General features: G+C 41.2%; 1 protein-coding gene, 1 long non-coding RNA gene and 1 other non-coding gene across 6 annotated transcripts in view; all 3 read left to right on the top strand.

The window, feature by feature from the left end:
• Positions 1-17,859, top strand: part of LOC102102170 (bifunctional heparan sulfate N-deacetylase/N-sulfotransferase 3) — a 338,929-nt gene extending 321,070 nt beyond the window's left edge. For all 3 annotated transcript variants that reach the window (XM_088056447.1, XM_088056445.1, XM_088056448.1), the window contains 8 exons: positions 4,650-4,832; positions 6,409-6,505; positions 7,368-7,491; positions 10,703-10,877; positions 11,243-11,413; positions 12,425-12,534; positions 13,000-13,102; positions 14,286-17,859. In XM_088056447.1, coding sequence (XP_087912573.1) covers positions 4,650-4,832; positions 6,409-6,505; positions 7,368-7,491; positions 10,703-10,877; positions 11,243-11,413; positions 12,425-12,534; positions 13,000-13,102; positions 14,286-14,405 — 1,083 coding nt within the window. In that variant the 3' untranslated portion in view covers positions 14,406-17,859. The remainder of the gene's footprint in view (positions 1-4,649; positions 4,833-6,408; positions 6,506-7,367; positions 7,492-10,702; positions 10,878-11,242; positions 11,414-12,424; positions 12,535-12,999; positions 13,103-14,285) is intronic.
• A 1,708-nt stretch (positions 17,860-19,567) lies between these two features.
• Positions 19,568-21,960, top strand: part of LOC106628897 (uncharacterized) — a 48,609-nt gene continuing 46,216 nt past the window's right edge. For both annotated transcript variants that reach the window (XR_015772720.1, XR_015772719.1), the window contains exons 1-2: positions 19,568-19,713; positions 20,124-20,179. This is a non-coding gene — a long non-coding RNA (uncharacterized LOC106628897). The remainder of the gene's footprint in view (positions 19,714-20,123; positions 20,180-21,960) is intronic.
• LOC148184222 (small nucleolar RNA SNORA24) lies at positions 19,873-20,001 on the top strand. Its single transcript, XR_015772862.1, has one exon. It is a non-coding gene; the product is annotated as a small nucleolar RNA SNORA24 (small nucleolar RNA).

The following is a 21,960-nucleotide window of genomic DNA, read 5'->3' as shown; positions in this document are numbered from 1 at the left end:
AGGTGAGCAGGCCGTGTGGAGAGGCTGTGGAACAGACAGGAATAGCTGTCTCTTCAGAGTTGATTCCATGTAACAGCAGGCAAGAAATGCATTGAAACTGTGGCAATGAGAAAATTTTATTCTTCTATGATCCTTAAAATCTTGAATGGAAAGCTTTGTGCCAGTGGTTTAGAGTGAAGTGAGTCTTTTGAAGAGTACTACCACTGCTGAGTCACAAGGGGAATGAGCAGCAGCAGAAAATAAACTTGGTGTTCCTGACTTGTCAGGTCAACAATTCAGAACTACATCAAATACACAATTTTGCTTGAGTTCATAACTCTTCCCTGGCTCCATCATACTTAGAGTGGAGACACCACTATGTAAATGGAATTCCACTGGTTGGCAGTCTGCGAGTGGACGGGTCCGTGGCAGCTGTGAAAGCAGCAGGGCAACCTCGGGGTTAAAAAGGGAGCAGCAAGCTGGAATCTCTGTGGTGGAATTGACCACAGCTTTTTCTGCAAGCATCCAGGTCTGAAAAGACTGTCTTTCAGCTATTAAAAATACATATTCAATATAGACTCTGCTCTGATTTGTTATTCCATCACTTTGGTAGTCTAATGGAGCAAAACCTGCTGTTACTGAGTCTCTGAGTACCTGAAACAAAACTGTTCAGAGTAACTTGGAAACAATAGCAGAACTGCAAACAGGGTGTGCACAGTGCCAAATTAATTGGAATATAGGTGTTCTGAGAGTTGGATGTACTCTCATGGCCTGTCAACATGTGCTCAGTAGCTAAAATACCAGCAATATTCCAAATTGGAAATGCGTCTGCTGCGAGTGCCTAGCTGAGACCACAAAATTAATTGTCAGTCATAATTTAACTTCATTTTGAAGGGTTGTGCATAACTTCATTGAGTTGGGAGGCCTCAATGCTGCCTTGTAATGTTGTTGCACAGATGGGAGGGTGACATTGTGCCTGTGACTAAAGTACCTTGATGACAGGTTTATTAGCAGGAATTTATGCAAGTTGGAATTGCCCGCAGTAGATCTATATATGGTAAAAAAATAAGTGCCCAGTATGTAATAAGTGTTTATTACCTGTTTTGTTCTTATACCGACACTTCAAATTCCAGATTTGAAATGCCAAAATAATTAAACTCTTCAGGATCATCAGTGTCCTGCAAGTCTCAGACTTCCCTCCGCTTCTCTTGCTGCTGCAGTTGATGTCTGAAAGAAGTCTTCTCTCTACTCTGGGGTCTGATCCTGGCAGCTTAAGAGAGACCCCTTGCCGCCAAGGGAAAAAGCCAGGAGCCTTAGGAAGGGCTAATCCCTCCTGGGAATGATATTATCATTCCTTTGGGAGGCAAGCACCTCTGTTTTGTGTCAGGAAACAGCAGCTGTTAACCAAGACTCCAGAAGCTTAGTTTGAGCAGTGTTCTTGTTGTATCATTTCAGTAAGTGCAGCATCCTAATAATCTTGATTTTGTAGTGATCAGTATTTTTTAAAACACCAAGCCAGTTAACAGCCCGCACTAGAAGCTGGGTAACTTGTTGCATTGTTTTATTCTGTGTAAGTTGTTTGTCAAGCATCTCTTCTGTTCGTGATACATAAATTAAATCATGCAGGTTCATCTTTTCCCCAGACATGATTTAATAGCAGCAGCTCCTTCTCAGTCTCAACGCTTTGTTGACCTAGAAGCTGTTGCCTCTAATTGGGAAATGTTGTAGTAAGGAAATGTGCAGCATAGAATGAGCAGTCAAAAAGATAAAAGCTGTTTCTCCTGAGTGCTTGTTCTCATTTCCCTACATTTCTGCAGTACCAGTCAGAATCCCAAATAAAATCAGGACTGGGGAAGGAGAGCAAATGTAACTTAGACCTGTATCCTTTCACTCTGGGGAAGGAGAAAATGCTGAGGAGAAGCTGGAAGGAGAAGGCAAAGCAGAGGAGAGCAGCTCTGATCTGAAAATGTGTGAGAGCAGGAAAGGAGCTCCTGCCCAGAGGCCAGATTTAGTCCCAAACCATCATTTTAAAAAGCGTCATTTTGGTTCCCTCGTGAAGGATATTAAATCCCGTGGAGAGTGTGCATTGAAGTGCAACCAAGATGATGGTTTGTTTATGAGGAACAGCTAAAAAAGGGGTGATCCTTCTGCACTGAAATAAAGAAAATGCTGAGATGCCTGAAAGAAATTATTTCAGAAGAGTGCTGGAAATAATAAAATCAAATAAGCTCTTTTTATCTGAAAGGGAGGTTAAAATGCTTGTTAGAATAAATATAAATCCATTCACAACTGCTTCCCTGTTGAAGGAGGAATAAAGAAATATATGAGGCTGTGTTTGTGTTTTGCAGCATTTCCCAGAGGTGGAAGAGTATTGAACAAATAGTGTTATTTACTAGGTCTAGCCTTGGGAGATGGCCACAAAGGATTCCTTTTAGAGCTCCTTGATTGGTGGTTCCAAGAGAGCAAATCTTTAGAAGCATAGCATGCTATTAGTTGCAGAGAAAGAATAATGATTCTTGTTAATTAGAACTTGTTTGAATGGCTCAGGACGTGGTATGATAGAGCAAATCAAAGCATCATAAAGCCAGTATGGAAGGGAAAAAAAATCATCATTATGTTTTGTCCTGGTGTGAAAGGGCACCACGTGCAGATGGAAGGGGATTGATGTGTGTTCCCATCCTTCTGCACAGGGAGCTGGGGAGTGATCCACCATCCCTCTCAGCTCATCTGTGGTGTTTTTGATGCCATCTAGAAGAGTTTTTTTCTAAAATGTAAAGTCATGTATCTGGTTGGCTAAGTGTGGATTTCTTTACAAGACTCAGCCATTTAAGTTTTCAACCAGCATTTGATCATCTTTGTGTTGTAAATAATTAACCATAAAGTATTTGACTCGAAAAACAGAACTAAAATTGGAGCTTGGGTCTCTGGTAATCTTCCCCCTTCACTTTCAGAGTTTTGTATGCTGGAAATTATTTATGATGATATTCAAATACTCAATTCAATGAGTCAGTTTCTCAGCCTGTACTGACATTCTTAAAATTACGGCGATATTCTCTTCAGAGAAATCATTTCCCTGATCTAGCAATCTTTTCAACTTCTCTTGCTTTTTCTTTCATGGCAGTGCAGTAGCTGTTGGCAGGTGAGGAGTTGCCAGGAGGTGAATTGACATTAAAAATGTCAGAGGTCAGCCCACATGTAGGAAAGAAAGGGGCTGTCAGGAAAGCAAGTTAACCTTTTTTTATGGAAACCTGCTGATTGTGACTTTATTGAGAACAACGTAGTCCTGTGGCTGCTCTGTTCCTGCTTGAAGAACTGAAATAAAAAAGGAAACTTGAAAAGGTTATACATTTGGTGCCTAAAGGGAAGGGGTTTTCAATCTCAGTCCTACCCACAAAGAAAGATCATCTCCTAGTGATTTAGCAGTGTGTATCTTTTGATTTTACTGTAAATACCAGCTTTTCATTCTTTCCTTTTTCTTTCTTTAAGCTGAGGACTGGAATTCCTTTGCAAAAGATTAACTTCAGTCCCTGAACTCATTTCAGAATTATGACCGTGATAAGCTTTGTTTTTTTTAAAGTGGCTTGCATCAGGTCTTACTTTAAATAGAAATTGCTCATTCACAGCATTAGCAGATTTATTTATAAAAAGAGTCATGTTTCTAATTTTTTAGTGGAAATTAGTCTGGAGAGTTTATCTTGGCTGAGTTCTACTTTGAAAAGAACTTCAAGAAAGAAATCAGTGGTGGAGAGGCAAGGATGTGCAGATTTCAGTGTAAGAGCAGACTGTTGCATCACTGCAAAATTTCCTTGGAAAGGGATCACTGTAGAAAACAGAAGGTTCTGTCTGCAGCCCTTCCTCAGTCCCTGAGAGCTCATCCTATGTGTATTCCTGCTCTGCTCATCAGCTCGGCTCAGGTGACTCCAAAAATGCCCCAAAAATGTGAGAAAGCTTCACGGAAGCGGAGAGCAAGGAAGTGCAGTTGGAGCATGGGCTGGAGCGGGAGGGTCTCTCTGGGTATCACCTTCAGAGTCAGATCCTGGGAGAGGAAAATACCACCTGCCTTAAAACTTTTGGGGGGTTTTGTTTGGGAATATTTTATGCACAGTTATTTGAAAATACTTAGGTTTCAGATATTTTTTTGTGTGTGTGTCAGGCCAGTGTTGCAGAATACCTTTGTGGAAGAGATGAGCTACTTACTCTATAAAACTTAGACCTGCAGCCACGATGCACGAGATGGAAGTCACAGCAACAGACCTCAGCTGCTTCCCTAGTCTGTGGCTTCTTTACTCTTCCATGAAAACAGAAATTATGTTTCTAACATTGCATTTGTATTCCTCTTACAGTAAAGCAGTGAGCATTTTTTTTTTTTTTGCTGTATCCTATGAATTAAATGCACATAAAGGTGCTGTCACTGTTGCCCAACCCCAGGGTAGTGTTGCACATCCTGCAGCTCCCAGAGCTCATGGGATATGTTCAGCATTTTCCTCGTTGATTGCATTGAGTTGACTCGAGCAGAAGGGGCCAGGGTAGTAAGACCTGTGTGAATGTGATCCAAGGCTTGCTGCTCTGACTTAAGAGCAAAATGCAAATGAGATTTACGTTACCTGGGGCTGCACTGCCATCTAGTGATGCAAGGACTCGAGGTGTGCTCTTCATTTTGTCTCCCACAGATCAGCATCTTCATGACACACTTGTCCAATTATGGCAACGACCGCCTGGGCTTGTACACCTTTGTGAATCTGGCCAACTTCGTTCATACCTGGACAAACCTGAAACTGCAAACCCTCCCCCCAGTCCAGCTGGCTCACAAGTACTTTGAGCTATTCCCTGAGCAGAAGGACCCTCTCTGGCAGGTGAAGGCTGAACAAGAGATCAGAAAAACTTGTCTCTGTTTTTTTTTAAAATTCTTTGTTTCAGTTTCTTGTAGAGAAAAGCAGTTATACTTTTAAGCTGGTTCCATAAAACCAGGCCAGCTGAAGCTTCAGGATGTGACTGTGTTCCTTGTCTCTTGTAAAAGGCTGCGGAATTAATATGCATTAAGATGTGTAATGAAAATTTTCTTTAATTTGTTTTATTTGTGACTTAACTTGCCTTTTTGAAAATGTGGGGAAAGGCAGGCAAGTGCATGCTGTGTTATTTTCTTCTCCTTTTGGAACTAACAGGAATAAAGCATTTGACAGGCATATTTATATGCATCTTCTAGTAGTTAAAGAAATTAGTTTTTCTCCAAATGTGAGGAGGACATCCAAAAAGAGAAAAGAGCATTAAGACCATGGATACCCTAATTAGCCAAGTGGAAGTAGATGAGATAGATCAGAAATTATTCACAGTAGGCTGGGAGCTGCCCAAGGAAGATGTTTGCCAAGAAGCTGTAGATACCTGAGTTTTGACAGTGATAACATCAACCCAAATAAAATCTTGTTAAGGTGGCTTGGTAGAAATACTCTACGGAGCAAACTTTACTAAATCAAATAGAAAAATGTATTTAAGCTTGCTTACTAAAATGTTTTCCAGCCTTGGATATTGAATTGCCAACTTAGGGTCTGAGATTGCAAATTTGTACTCAAATATGCATCTGGAAATTCATGCTGGTTTTGAATAAAACATTGAACTAGAGGGGAAAATGTCAAGGGTTTTGCATAATATTGAGAGAATCCTTTTAAAAATGGAAATTAGCCTGTAGCCAAATTAGTTGAAAGATGATAATTACTTAGAAAAGACATTTTTAAGTTGCAGGGATTTAGACATACTGGATGTGATGTATTTTGTCCATAATTGATGTGATTTTGAACACAGGTATATATTCTTATTCCTCAAAGGGGTACGTTGAGATAATTCTCTTCATCTCAGTGTACTATTTCCAAACAACAGTGTCAAAAATTGCTTGTAACATTTCCAGAACAAATTTAAACTGATTCAATTGTGAAGCAGCAAAGATTAAAGATTAATATTAGGTACTGATTTGAATTGGAAGATGAAAATACGTATATGCAAATAGAAAGCCTTAAATCATAATTAACTTAGTCTTTTAGTTTTAAAATGCAGCATATATCGTGTGGTAACTGTTACAGAAATGGGGCAACCATGTATGTGTAGGATATATTTCTTCAACATCCTCCTTAAAGAAAATTCCAGACACTTAAGAGAAGCAGGTTCTGACCTGGTTACTTTGGAAATACCATTCTGTATCACTGGAATAGTTCTGGAATGCATGAGTTTTCAGTCATAAGGGAAAATAATAATTTCTGGTAGGAATATTTCTGTATTTCTAATATTTCTATGTGTAGGCAAAAAATAGGTAATTTATATATTTATATATAATATTTATATTTAAATTATTATAATATAATTATTTATATATAAGGGTAATTTAAGAGCCTTTTCAAATGTGATTGCCAATGAAATTCTGAGTTTTCTTCTCTGTTTTAGAACCCCTGTGATGACAAACGGCACAGAGATATCTGGTCTAAGGAAAAAACCTGTGATCGCTTACCAAAATTCTTGGTTGTAGGACCCCAGAAAACTGGTGAGATTTTCTTTTATTCCAACAAGATGGGCTGTGTGTATGTTGAAATAAGTAAATAATCAGTCACTATAGACTCAGGCTGCTGTGTAGAGATCTTGATCATCCAATAACATTTTTTTTATTTTCAGATACCATGCAAATACAGCTTAATAATTTAAGTTACAACAGCAGTCAGTGCACATTGAAAATGCAGGGTTCAGGTGTGTGTCAGGTTTTTGGGGGCTTTATGTCAAAATGATGAAACTTCGTTAAAGAGGTGAAAGAGACAAGCTTTTGTCAAAGTGGAAGACGGAAAGGACAGGACAGAGACATCTTTCAAATGGGTTGGATTCTGAATTGCAAGTTCTTGTCTTGCATGTGTCTTCTTTACAGAACCTTGTTATTTCTCGGCATTTTTTTCAAGTCAAGGAGTTTCTAATGGACAGTTTTAATTAGGAGATTGCAGAAGTTTATAAATTGACTCGATGTTTTTTTTTCTTCTCTGTAATCAGAAAATTGTATGTAAACTTCCTTTCATCTTCCCCAGTCCCCAATAGCTGCTGAACCAAAGATTTTAAAATTATTTTTGTGACAGTCTCATATAGGGAAATTGTTGTTTTTTAAAACATGGCTATTTTAAGTAGGAAACACAGATTTCATCACTGGCACTCCAGTGTCTGTATTAACTATTTGCAGTTCTTTAAATGTCCTAATTCTAAAAGCTCAGAAAGTGTAGAATGTTAGGTGATACAAATCAACATCCCCTCAGTGAAATAAAATGGAATAAAAGCTGGTTTAGTCCCGTCTGCAGCTATGATCCCCCCAAAAAGATGTGTTTGTGTATATTTTTATTTTAAATCTTGGACTTCTATCCTATTTGCAGGTACTACAGCCTTGTATTTGTTCCTGATCATGCATCCTTCCATCATTAGTAACTCCCCCAGCCCAAAAACCTTTGAGGAGGTACAGTTCTTTAATAGAAATAACTACCACAGGGGGATTGATTGGTAAGATGGGTTATTAGTATAAATACAAAAGTTTTTATGTTGTGAACAATAGAAAAATGACATTACTGTTGGTAATGGTAATTGTGCATATATGAAATAACCTTCAGTGTCTTTCTGAAATGCAAAATAAATGCAAAATAAATGCAAGTGAATAATGATCTTATTACAGAGTATCTTAAATGCACTAACTTTTGTGAGGCTTTCTTGTAAATAATCCAGATACCAGTATGTGCAGAACAGTCACAAAATGTGTCTCTCTCGTTACACATGCCTTTGAAAGAGGGACAGTAATGGTTGTTCATTGGATATATATGGACACAAAAGTTATGTTCCTGCTGGAAATCTGATTTCTTAAGAGAAAAAGAAAGATACTATCAGGAAGAGGCATTTCTTCTTTCAAATAGGATATAGCATAGTAATAATGTGAATAATGAAAAACGGGGGCAGGGAACGCCTCTTAAAATGTTCTTTAAAGATCAGAGAATGTGTCTGTGTGGCTCAGGAAGTGGTGCTGGGACAGAGCCTGTGTCCCTGCTGCCACATTCCCTGTGGCTCCCTGGGAGTCACCAGGCACAGCTGCACCTGAAGGTCACTCCTGATTCCTCTGCTTTCCCAAAGTGCTGCAGTGTAAAGCACTGCAGCATGAAAGCTGGTGACATGCTGTAGTGGCTGGGGAGCACCAGTGAAGGATTATTGATTTCTTGTCTTGTTTCTTTATTTTGCCTCCAGTTTAAGGGAGAATACTTTTATTGCTTTTGGCTTTGTATTCATCCATAAAATTAACAGGTCGAATGCTCTTCTGCAGTCTCAGTGCAGACACATCAGATCCAATTTTTTGTCCGCCACTCGTTTCCCCAGAGTTGGAATTGCTGTGGCACGTTGTCACTGGGAAGGGTGGTGAGTCAGCCACTTGTGCCAGTGGAGAGGTGCTGGATGAACGACTGGCAGTGGGAAATTGCTGCTGAGGAGTTCACGCAGGCGAGGCATAGCGGCTCCGCGCTGATGGAGCAGCCCAAGTACAGCGAGCCTGTTCTTGCACAAAATCAATGTTTTCACGTTGCTGGAAAACTGCTGTGCTGCTTCTCTCTTCCCTCCTGCCTTATCCTCTTCCCTAAGGTGCAGGTAGGATTTGGCTGCCACACAGGTGTCAGGTTACCTTCCTTAAGGTGGTGCTGGTGCATGAAGCTCCCAGGGGTCAGCCTGTGGAAGCCAGGCCATCCCTTTGACAGGTTCTCAGCACAGCACCCACCACCCCTGCCAGGTTCCCACAGTTAAATCTCAGATCCTCACAACTCCCCGTTGGTGTAGTTGCCTAATTCTTAGATTCTGTCTGACAGACAGATCTCTCAGACCACCTAGTCTGATACTGTATTTCAATGCCAGCTTGTAATCAGCTTGCCACTTTGTAATTAGATACAAGGGTTCTCCTCATTAGTCCATTAATTGGCTGAGATTCCTGCAAGAATAACAATCAGTTCAACTTTGTTTAGTGTTGTGGAGGTAGGGCTTTAGCCCTGAGCTGGCTCTTAGTCTTTGTCCAAGCTTGGATTTAGAGCAGAGCCAGCTACAGAAGCAGAAGAGGGTTCTTTTACCCTCAGAACCTCAGGATTGCCGTTTTGAAGGCGGTGTAGATGTAAATTGCAGGCTTCCAACAGAAGAATAGTGGCAGAACAGTAAGATGAGAACTGATCTTGCTGTTGTTGAAATGGAGAAGTCTAAACAGAGCAGTCCTGCATTTCTTTATGTAAGCTTTGTTACAGGTTTCTTGGGCAAGTTTCTCTAAAGCTTTCTCAGCTTTGGCCTTACTGAATTTGATAATTATCTCATGAATGAGGGACTGAGCAAGACTTCTGCAGTGTGTCCAGCAGAAATGCTGACTCTAAACTTTGAGACCTCTTGATATCACACCTGGTCCAATCTCTTTATATTTTTCACTGATAGCACATCAATGTTTATTTTTTTTTTTCAAATTTTCCATGCTACCTAAAGAATCAATTCGCATTTTTTTGTCCAGAATTCAGTGTAGTGCCATATTTGATGTTAAAGGCTTGCAGTCCTCATTGCCTTGTATTTATCATTTTACTTCCAGGACTTCAGTACAGCAGCATAATAACTCCTCACATGATCTAGAGTAGATTTGCCTCTAGTGCCTGTTGCCTCACTCAAAGCTGGCCTTCTCCTTTCCTGGTAAAGCATTCTGAGCCCACAGAGTCAGGCCAAGTTATTAGCTTGTAATAATTTTCTGAATAAAAACGGGTTAAAATGGGCACAGCTTCATCTTTCTCATCAAATCAGCCCTCATACTTCTGGGAAATAAAAGTCCATTGACTTCAGTTATGGAGTTACAATTTCAAAGGCAACAAGAGCACATCATCATTTGTATTGGAAGTTGCTCGCTTGTATGAATACAACGAAGTCTAAGCACTGGAGGAAATCTCGGTCCTTAAGCATGGTCTTCAGAAGAGGCTGTTTAAATAACATTTCTTTTCTCAATACAGGTTAACTGAGAAGTCAAGAGGGCCAAAATTTCCTGTTTATTGTTTTCCCCAGCAATAACAAGAAGTGGTGTGAGGGCCAGGGATAGAGAAGTCCTTGTATGACAAAGCAATTGCAGGAATTTAACTATAGCTTCATAACTGATGAGGAGAGCTCACAAAAAGCCCTAAAACAACTACAACCCAATTTTCCCCAAAAATGTGACTCAGAAAAATAAGTGATTTCTGTCACTGCTCAGAAACCTTTTACCTGCTGAAGCTCTGGGGGATTGTTTCAGTGCATCTTCACCGTATAAAGAGCCTCTTACTCTTCTCAGTGAAAGCAATTCTGATACTAAGTAGCTTTTTCTTACAGCATTGCACTTCAATTGGTGTCGGCAAAAGGCGAGGTTTGGAAAACTCAATTTCTACTTTAGGCTTCAGCAGTTTGTTCTGACTGAAAAGTGAGAACTTGTGAATTTTAAAATACATAAATACTGTAACATTTTTACCCAGTTAAAAAAAAAAAAAGCTGCAATGTCTAATTACATGGAGTGAGAAGCAAGCTAGTACCAAGTAAAATATGATCAAAGATACAATGTAAACTTTGGTTTGCTTTCTTTTTTTGCAATTAGGTTTTTATTTTAACTGAGTATTGCAGAATAAAGTATGCTTAACAGATTTATCAGCCTTTGTATGATTTTTAAGTAGTTCTGAGGATGATGTTGCCTTCCCAGGTACATGGATTTCTTTCCCACTCCTTCTAATGTCACCACTGACTTCCTCTTTGAGAAAAGTGCCAACTATTTCCATTCTGAGGAAGCTCCCAAGAGAGCTGCTTCCCTCATCCCTAAGGCCAAGATCATCACCATCCTCATCGACCCGTCCGACCGCGCCTATTCCTGGTACCAGGTATGCACTAGGGAGAACATGGGCTGGCACCAGGCCAGATTTCCACCCTGAATCCTCTCTGTATATCCTCTCAGGATATATCCTTGTACCTGTCATCACCCATGGGCTGAGATATTTGTCGTATTTTAAGATATCAGTAACTACTTTTTCAAGTTATCTCTATAACGCAAGCATGTAAAAATGAATACTTAATTAATTTATGTAATCAGCACATACAGAAATTAGTATATAGACACAGTTACCACAGTTCATGCTCAAAATACAGGCTAGGCTAAGAACTTTTTGTCAGTAAGATCAACCAGTTTTGCCTTGTTTCCCCAGCTTTTGTGGTCTGTCAGGTTCCAGCAATGTCACTTCTTTTACAGCATCAGCGATCCCACGAAGACCCCGCAGCGCTGAAATTCAGCTTCTATCAGGTGATCACAGCTGGCCCTCGAGCCCCCTCTGAGCTCAGAGCTCTCCAGAAGAGATGCCTGGCACCTGGATGGTATGCTACCCACATTGAAAGATGGCTCACTTACTTCCCACCTTACCAGGTGAATAAGACTCTTGACATCCTCATCCTATAAATATATATTTATATGTATAAATGTATATATACTGTCTCAAAAGTTTCCCTTTGTAAAACTCCTGCCTCCTGATCTTGGAGATACCCTACAAATCATTACCTTCCTTCTGGCCCCCTCTAAGGTCAAGCCTCAAAAGATGTATATCCTAAGCCCTGAACATCATGTGATAACAGCAGACCGGGCAGACAATATCACATGATCGGTATCTCCTTGGGAGATTTATTTCTGGAATGGAATTTTGTGACATTGGCAGCGTGTCTGGCACTGCTCCCCACCCAACAGTTAGAGGGAGGTTGGCTGCAATCCCAACCTTCTGTTTATCCAGGAGTCTTGTAGCTGAGACAAGTTGGCTGGAGTCTGCACCTTCTGTTTTCCCGGAGTGTGCCAAGGAAGCTCCGATGCATCTAGCTGCTGTTACTCTCCACATCCTCTCTTTTCAGCCAGCCTTGTATCTCTCTTCACGAGAGGCACAATGCTGTAATATCCTGACTCTCGTATGAAATTCTCCTCATTATGTTTTCATCAGCTTTTCTCCACAAGTAACCTGTGAATATTGAATAATACGCATTGTCATGCAGATTTTTTGCCAGATCTTATGTCCCATAGTGATAGTGAAGAATCAGCCCTGATGGCCTTAGGTTTTATCTGGAAAAGTAGTAGCCATTAATACATTTTTTTCTTGGCTGAGCCAGTCTCTCTCAATTTCCTGACAGTATTTCTTATCTTTCTAGATCCTTCACTGATGTGTCTCTGTTGTCACAACAGCTTCCAATGCAGTATAATTTCAGATTTTATTAAAATGCTATTTACCCTGCTCCCAGGTCATTAATGATGATGACAATTAAGACTGGGCCCATTATTATTTCCTGGGACAGTGCTCTCCATATGATGGAGGAGTTTGACAGAGGAGAAAGTTTCAGTTGCAAGCCTGAAATAATGAATTTCATATTCAACCTCCATTTATTTTCTCTGTTGTAGTTGCTCATTATTGATGGACAGCAGCTGAGAACTGACCCATCTACTGTAATGGATGAAGTGCAGAAGTTTCTGGGAGTCTCTCCTCATTATAATTACTCTGAAGCCCTCACGTGAGTTAATTAGTTCATCATTTTCACATGTTCCTCCATTGCTAAATACCAGTTAGTCTAGAATAGTCTCTATTCAGCTTGCTGCAGAATAAAGCCCTTCATAGCTCTTTGAGCAGTTGGCAGGATGAATTGTTCAGAACACAATTTGGGGTTAAATTTTCCATGAATCGTTCGCTGAGCCGCGTGGCTGTTACAGAAGTAGAGCTCTGACGGACAAAGTGCTGCTTTGTGAGAATTGCAAATGAATTTCCAATGGATCAAAAAGAATTTTACTTCCATAAGTGGAACACTGAATGCTGATAAGCAGAAACAGAAAGCAAATAGAATAAATTTCTCTTTATTTTTGGCATTAGCTGGAAAAGCAGATTCAGTTACATCAGTCAGGAATGTAACATCCACTCCTTTGGATTCTGACTCCCAGATTTGGTCACACACAAATTTTACACCGCACAATGATCATTTCAGGTTCGATTCACATAAAGGATTCTGGTGTCAGCTCTTGGAAGAAGGAAAAACCAAGTGTCTGGGAAAGAGCAAGGGCAGAAAATACCCTCCTATGGATTCTGAGGTAAACCGTGATGATCACTGGCGTTGTACAGGGATTCAGTTGGCACACAGGGGATATGACACAAGTAAAATCATGAGAAAGGAGAGAAGACAAAATTAAGTAAAATGTTAATTATTTGGCTGCCTTTCCCTGCAAAGGAAACGTTTAAGGTGGCTGTGGGCTCCACATTCACTTCTTTATTTCAAATGGGTAGATTAAGTCATTAAAAAACAACAGCAACAAAAACCCCCCACAAATTCTAAAACTTGGCACCCCTTAGCACATTAAATGTGCTACTCCTGAAGTCCTGTCCTCTTTATCTTTATGGATTTCAGCAGCAGAAGCTCTGCAGTGCAGATCTCTCCTCAGTCGTGATCAGATAGGTGTATTTGTGTGGTTCCTTGTCTCTGACACTAGTTAGGCTGTGGCAAGCAATGCAGGCGCTCCCATAATCCAGTTTTAAGAGAGGTTAGATTCTGTTTCTATGGATTGTATAAATACCCTCCCCAGATGAATGCTCAAATGGGAAAATTTCAGTGGGATCAAACGCTGCAGCCTGTACCCAAGAGCAGTTCAGTCTCCTATTCCAGCTGGAACTTCCATGTTGATTCTGTCTTGTGTTACCATTTCATTTAGCCTGCCTAAAGTGCAAATAAAAACTAACAGTTTGAACAGCAGTAACAATTAATGTACCAGGTAAGCTGGGACTTCATCTCACAGTACTCAAATTATAAATAACTTCACATCAGTAGAGTCATACTGATACAAAGCCATTGGGTGAGAAGGATTTTGGTCAAAGATAAGACTGTGTTTGTGCAAACCTGTCTTTTTCAACTCTAAATACTTCTGAAAATGTGGGTTCCTAGCTGATACAAGCTTACATACAAAGATATTCCAAAAGCTGTTATGTCAAGCACACTGCAATAAAAGCATCTCCACCTTCAATGTGATTCTAAATATACAAGACTAAGAGTAGAATGAAATTTTGCTTTGACTTTGGTGTTCATTTTGGAGAACCTTTGTTTCCCTTGAAATTACCTTTCAGAGTTCAGCTTCTTGCATGTGGTAGATGGCATAAAACAATTAAATTGCATAAAGGAAATTAAGTTTTCTCACAGGTCAAACCAACTTTGAAACCTCAAATTCACAGCAATTGCAGTAGAGCATTTTATTAAATAAAAATCTCTCCTTTTGTATCCATCAGTGCAGGGCCTTTCTGTCGAGCTACTACAGAGATCACAACGTGGAACTGTCAAAGCTCCTGCACAAACTGGGACAGCCCCTGCCATCGTGGCTGAGACAGGAGCTCCAGAAAGTGAGATAGCATTGGAAAAGAGCTTCTTGAAATGTACTTCCACACTTCAGTCATCATATCTGAGCTTTCCAGCAGCTACCAGAAGGTCTTGTAAGATATACCTCTTCAAAAAAGTGTAAAGGATAGAAATTATTTCCATATGCTGGCATGTGGATTGTAAAAATACATGTGTTCCTTAGAGCTCTGGTGGGCCAAATCTCTCTCATAAACATTTCTGGGCCTGTGGACTTGTGGACTACTGTGCACTTATGTGAAAGTTATTTACAGCTGGTTTAAGTGTCAGAGATACATGAACTGTCCAATCTCACAGTAAATATTCACATTTTTATCTATCAGTTTTAAAGTATTGTGTCTCATGTAGGTTTTGTAGCCCTTTGTTGGACCACTGGCAGTTTTTTCTTAGGATTTGATTATGGTGTTGCATAGGATAAGATAATGTAGCACAAAATGCCCGGAGTCCTTCTTGCCTTTGGAATCAGCTTGCTAATGCCCGAAGTACGTGCAAACACAGGGGAGCAGTACAGTTATCATGTATCATTTAGCTGTGCATGGCAACAAATGCACCCTCAGGCAACATCTGCAATCCACGGGTATAGAAAGAAAACCAAACAGAAAGAAGCCAAACAGAACCTGCGATTATATCTGGTAACAACAAACAGTGTGGGAAGGGCCAGTTAATATGTCTGATTTTTGTACTGACTGAGATGTGAATTACCTGAGCAGAAATTTGATTGGCTGTGTGAAGCAGACAAGTTGCAGTATTAAACAATTGTGACCCAAACTGGAGGAATGCAAAGAAGAGGTTTTCACTCCTGCGAGCAGCCAGAGCCAAACAATGCGCTCTGGGCTTACCCTGCTCTGTAACTCTGCACTCTCACTTCAGGAGTGACTCCACTGAAATGAATGAAAAACTCCTAAAAAGCAGAAACAGATCCTTACTTTTATTGCCTTAATTTGCACCACTGTTTTTTCCTTAATTTATTTGCCTTTAACCTATGCTTTTCCCCCCTCAGCCTCATCAAAATTGTAGCATCTTTCTGCAGCCTTCAGATGACATCAGCTGCAAAAATTACCCAGATTTCCAGATGAAAATACCAGTTCTGTTTCCAGATACATTAAACATGTTTGGTATTAAATATTAGGAAAAAGCTTCAGAGGGGGACAAAAATAAACACCGTGTGTAGTCATGATAGAAAATGACTACTCAATTCATGGGAAAACATAAATATCCACCCTTGCAGGCTGATGTTTATGTGGTAGTTCTCAACAATACATCTCTCAAGACATCAGTGTGGATGCAAGATCAAGTCTAATCAGTAGTGCTTAGAAGTTGAGGAGGATCACTGGAAACTTCAGCTAAGTGTGGCCTTAATGCTTCTCACTGAACTTAGGCTCTGAGTGTTTCTAAAGGCATGAAGGATGAGTGAAAACAAAAAAGAACTGTAGTACTAAATGCAAGGCTTTATGCAGGAGCTCTGTAATGTTTTCATCGTTTGTTTCAGGGTGAATACTTAAAAACATGCATCAGATGGTGGAAAAACTTCCTATGTCTCAGTGCTGTTTTACGACATTTATGTAATCATGCAATTTAACTTTCAAGGTAATGGAATGGAAACCAGTCTGTTATTACCTAAATAGAAAACAGATGTTGAGATCCTTACTGTACCTCTAACTGGTAATCTTTATTATTTATTGATTTTTTTGTCTATGTAATACGTGGTTTTGATAGGCCTGTAAAGAAAAAAAATCTAGACAAATTTGCTGTATATAACAATATTCTTTACGCAGCACATTTTTGCTAAGGGAATATGCATGACTAAGGATGAGGACCTACTAGAGGAGACATTTTTTAAGATGAACATTTCTGTTATTTATTAGACTGAGAATTTCATTTCACTTTAAATATTCAGTCATACGGATTTGTCTCAAAAGCTGACTTGTCTTAAAGTACTTCTTATTTGATAAAAGAAACACTCTGGATTCAGAACATCTGTAAAATGCAAATACTCTGCATGCTGTGGACTGCTCGTGCATCCTGCAAGCATCCATATAGATTTGTTACAGCTAAATTGAATAACTGGAGAAAATACCTGGGGTTTTTACCCTGTCACGATTGATTTTCCTCTTGACACAACCTGGTATAACATCACTCAAATGTTTCTAAAAGGCAGGGATTGCACAAAGCTCCTGTTGTGCATTGCTGCCTCAGTTACTCCATGTTCTTCAGTGAAACAGTGTTTTAAAATAGAAAAAAATGGGGAAAACCTTGGGCACTGACAAGTGCCTGATGTATTCGGGATGAGAGCGCAGATTGAGTGCCTCCTACATGCAGGAGGAGTGGCCTTCAGCCACATTCCTAGTTCATTCTTTGTTTTAAAGAATTCCCTCTCTGTCTTCTTGCCCTGGGAAAGCAACAGATGGAGAATGAGTGGGCAGTCAAGGACAGAGTGGTGACATTGGTCACATTGTCCCCTGGGGAATGTTACAGCCCGTCTGTGGTCACCACGAGGCACTGGGACAATAAATCCTCCACGCACACGGCCTTGGGTGGATTATTAGTTGTTTGTAAAAGGATGGTATGAAGCCATGGGAGGGGTTTATTCCAGACCAGAACTATTCTATTGAAATTGTTCGTAGGTTTAAGAGGAGCCTTTAAAAAGCACTTTTAACATGCAGGCAGCTTGGTGGAGGAGGAGGAGGCCGAGCACAGCAAGCAGACAGCAGCTGGGTGGGTGTCAGGGATGCACTTGGGTACAGCTGAGTAACCAAGGCACACCACACGAGTTACCTGATGTGTAACCCCTTCCATTCACAGCTTACCTGCAACCAGTGTTCGATTTCCAGAAGTACGTATCAGTATTAATACTCTTAAAAAACCAGATTTGTTGCAACAAATCTGTTTGCTAGTCCAAGTCAGATGTTTCATTGCGGCTTGTTAACACAGCCATGGTTTCTGTTCCCCTGGTAGGTAACTGCACAAGCGATTTCTTTAACATCTGCTTGATTTTGTGAGTTTCATCTTTATTTTCATAAAGGTGGTTCTGAAATTTGCTTTGTGCAGACATCAGTGCCATTTAAAAAACAACACGTGGTTCTGAACAGATACTGACCATTTGGGGGTGTAAACGCAGAGCCTGATCTGAAATCACCTAATGATTTGAGAATATTCCTGAGAATACTGTGACATTTCCCCAGTTCTACTTGTGCAGAAAGAATGAGTTTGAATGATTTGCAGACTATCTTGTACAGAATATCCTTTTTCATTGCTTAAAAATGTGAAACTTCCTCAGGAAGAAATTAAATAGATATTTCAATGTTTATAGATGTAATACTCTTGTCATTCACATTGAATGAGAATTGCTGGAAACATTTTTCTCAGAGTTTTTTTAAATAAAAAATAGATATTATTCTGATAGTGGCATGGTATTTGAAGTGCAACAATAAACTCTGATAAGAAAATGTAGTGCTGTGTGGAAGTGACTTTCATGTTCACAGAAGCTGTCCTTTTCCAGGTTGGTCAGGAGCTATTGCAGCTTGATGCTGAGCTACAGCACAATCCAGCAGCACAGGAGCAGCATGAAATGTTTTCAGAAATGAAAAATACTGCTTACTCTTGCTGTGAGTGAATATTGCTGCTTTATGCAGCTGCTTGTTTGACTGGTTTTGCTTCCTGCTTACTTTTTATTTCTTGTGCCAGCACTTGCTAATGCGCTGGAGAAACATCTCCAGAGTTTGCTGTTTTTAAGATAACAAGGAAAATTTATTCTAATCATTTGCCTTGGGGATTCAATAGTTGTGCCAATGCATCAGCCTACACAGACATCAGAAAAGCTTTGTTTGGAGAAACCTCTAAAGATGGGTATGAATGTCCAAAGGAAAATTCGCTGTTATCAACCAGTTCTGAACAGAACACAAAATCTGCTTAGGAGTGTGGGAGATAGGAAACCTACACTAAGAAAACATTTCATTACAGAGAAATTATGCAACTTAAAATTAAGAATTCTAAGCTTCTTGTGTAATAGCCATCTCTATAATTTAAAAAAAAAAAAACAGTGAAGTAGTAACAGGCAGTAAGGAAAGAGGTAAGGTCCTTTTTACAAATAATAATAGCTTCTTTTCAGTTCTTCCAGTCCACAAGTTCCTGGAGCTCAAAGGCAAAAGACACCTAAAATACACTTAAAATACACTTTTTTTTTTTGTCTCTCTGGGTGACATGGATGGAGAAAGCACAACAGTCAGCAAAGGGCAAATCCCAGGAGCAGGAAAGCGATCAACCAGGGGAACCTGAGTGGAGGAGGAACTCAGACAAAGTAAGGGTGATCTAAACAAAGATATGCTGAGCCTGAGACTTCCCTGGGCTGAGGATGACTAGTAATAGTTTAGTAAGTTGCTGTGGTGTGAAAGTTGCAGTAATTAGGGGATTTAGACTAGACATTAGGAAACATTTCTTTATGGGAAGGAGCTCAGACACTGCAACAGGCTCCTTGGAGAGGTGGTTGATGCTCCAGGCCTGTCAGTGTTTAAAAATAATTTGGAAAATGCCTTTAACGACGGGATTTAACTTCTGCTCGGCCCTGAGGTGGTTGGGCATTTGGACTGATGATCCTTGTAGGTGCCTCCCAGTTGGAATATTCCGTTCTAACTCCAAATTAAGGTGTGGACATTCGGCCAGCCTGCAGCTGCTTACATGGACTGGAAAAGGAAAATAACCCGTGTTCGCCTAGAGGGATAACTTCGTTTTCCTAGCACATCTTCCACGACCTCTGAGTTTTACTTTAGTCTGTGGTTTTCAACTATCGAGCTGTATTACTTTAGCACACGTGTATCTACACAGACAAAGCAGCATCGCTGTCTCGGATCAGCTGAAGGTTTCCGCTTATGTTCTGGAGAACGCCTTAGCCCGTTTCCCCCTCGGGGCTGCTGCTCGCTGTGTTCGGGAAGGAGCGGGAACCAAAACGGGAGAGGGATCCACCCCAGTGCCCGGCCGCGCCTTCCCGCTCCTGGCCGAGCTCAGTGCGCGTGCGCGCCGTGGCCCCGCCCCCAGCCCGGGGTCCCGGCAGCGCCCAGTTCCCGCCGCCGGCGCGCGAGAGTGGGTCGCGTGCTGATGGGGCTCCGCGTGCGCGGGCGCGCGGCGCGGCCGTTGGCGCTGAGGGGGTTGCGCGCGGCGCGGCCGTTGGCGCTGAGGGGGGGGGCTCGCCGTGGGCGCGCGAGGCGGAGGGGAAGGGTGAGAGTGAGGGTCAGGGTGAAGTGGCGGTGCTCGCGGATCGGGCGCCTTCTCCTCCACAGCGGCAGAGGCACGGAGCGTAACGGACAGAAGGTAGGCTCCGTGAAGGGGTGGGCTGCGTAACAGGGAGGACGGGTGGGAGCCGGGAGCCGGCCGCGTGGGGCCCGGGCCCACACGAGGGAGGGAGAGAGGAAGGGAAAATGGCGGGCCCCACGTGGCGGGGGCGGGGGGGGGGGGTGTAGGGAAGTAGAGATCCATGACTCCATGGGAGCTGACCTGTGGCTGACTCCCTTCCTAGGCATGGAAGAGCAGGGCCTTGCTAATTGGCATAACTTTTACCCTTTTGTGGGTATGAGTCGTTGACTGTGGCAAGTAACAAACCGAGTCTGCCGTGGGGTTACCCGTCTCCCACTTTCTTGGATTTTTTTTTGTTGATCCGTTTTTCAGGTTTAAGCTGTTATGGCGCAATTGTTAAACTTTTTTATTCTATTTTAATTCCACAGGAGTGCAGAAGCTGAAAGTATGGAGATGTAGTTGTTGAAGATCCTCTTCACAAAAAGTATGTGTCTGGCTGTGCCTAGTAAGTTCTTTAGAGGTGAGATCTGGGGCAGGAAAAATACCGATTTGATAATTTATGCGTAGCGATTACTGTGCTGTGACTTGTCTTTTGAAATCAAGGTATCAGCTTGGAGGTTTATTTTAAGGCATGCTACATTTTTACATGTTTTCGGAGCAGAAAGGTATAATCAAGTGCATTAATGTGACTAGGAGGAGTTGGCTTTGGATGTAGACACATTCGAAAATATAATCCACTATCCCTAGCTTAAAGTACACATTGCCAGTACTTTGCCTGCCGAACTAGCAGCATCTGAATGCAGAAATTTCTCCCGGATATTCTGTGCAAGGGGAGTGTCTTTTTCAATAAACATGTGAGTACTAAGAGAAATGTGCAGTTGCAGGAGCCGGTGGAAGTTAATATCAGCAGCTTTACAACTCCTGGGAAAGCATCCTGTTGTTTAGTGATGGTTGCTGTCTTGTTTGTGTTTCGAGTAGCATTATTAAACTGCCTCAAACTTGTTTTTACAGGGGAAAAGCCCTCTTGAAAGAAGATGGGGCTAAATTGCACATGTGAATTCTAGGAGTAGCTGTGACTAAATATGTTAACTTTCACTTAGGGTAGGGTGGATGTGTTTAATCATCTGGAATTGATGCCTTTTGGGAGCAGTAATATTTCTGGTTGTGAGGTAGGGACTAGCGAAAGGTAATTTTAGGCTAGGTCTTAACCTCGATTTTTAAACCCAGTTAAAACTCGGAGCTTTGATGAGAGCTTCTGCATTCCATCTGATCTTGATGAAGAGGGGCTGGAACCCAGCATGCCTCGACTGGTTCTGTACAGACAGACGCAGTTAGGATCTCATTTTGTGCTGGTCCTCTTTTTGGGCTGTCACTAAGCCTTGAGGTACTTCAGCAATGATTTTGGTAGTTGAGTGGCTGTACTGCACCTTCAGGGATGGCACCTCTGCTCTCAAAGTGTGTTAGAAAGGTGGTTGCAGTGAGTGTACCTGTGCTGCAGAAGCTGCAGGTAAGTTTCTGAAGTCTGGAAAAACGGATGTTGAAACTACAGCTTAAATTTTGGTGTCTGTGTGAATGTAAAGCGTTTTAATGTATGAGTAAGTCAATAAAGAGAGATGATTGGCTGCAGGTGTGGTTTCTTTCTTGAAAAACTGCTGATGACTGTGATTAGACCTACACCTGTGGGTCAGGATTACTTACACCTGCCAAATCTGCCTGTTCTGGGGACGCACCTTTTGGGCAAAATCTGTGGTTTCATGTGGCTGATGCATTGTCTGGGAATCGCTCCAGAAGCAGTACAGCTTGAATCAGAGGTAAGTGCTGCAGGGCAGAAACAACAACTTGAAAGAGAGTTGATTGTTGCAGTTGCTGAGGGAATCCATGTTTAAGAAGATTGATGGAGATCCAGTAGATGGTGAATTATTGCACACTCGGACAAGATATTTTACGTAAAATATATCAATAAAAGTAAATGTACTGTCTTAGTGAATACCAGCTTTGCTGGCACAGTCTCTTAAGGAGTATCTTTCGGATAAATTTTCTTTTCTTTTTTTGCAAGTAGTTGGAAACTAAAAAGTTGGAGGGAAAGGGAGGGTTTGAAAGGACTGAGAAACAAAATCTGTGAAGCCAGAACTGAGATGAGCAGCATGCAGTGTAATTGCTGAGGTCGGGATTCCTGCTTGGAGAGAATGGAGCAGAACTGGGGGCTCTAATTGCAGCGTGGACCGGATGTCAGGAAGTGACTTCTGGTGGGGAGATTGAGGAGCT

This window comes from Pseudopodoces humilis, chromosome 6 (genome assembly GCF_049639895.1).
Source record: "Pseudopodoces humilis isolate 2021_Gansu_Grassland_sample_001 chromosome 6, ASM4963989v1, whole genome shotgun sequence".
NCBI classification, from domain to species: domain Eukaryota; kingdom Metazoa; phylum Chordata; class Aves; order Passeriformes; family Paridae; genus Pseudopodoces; species Pseudopodoces humilis.
The sequence above is the reverse complement of the archived record's forward strand: the minus strand, read 5'-3'. Positions and strand labels throughout refer to the sequence as shown.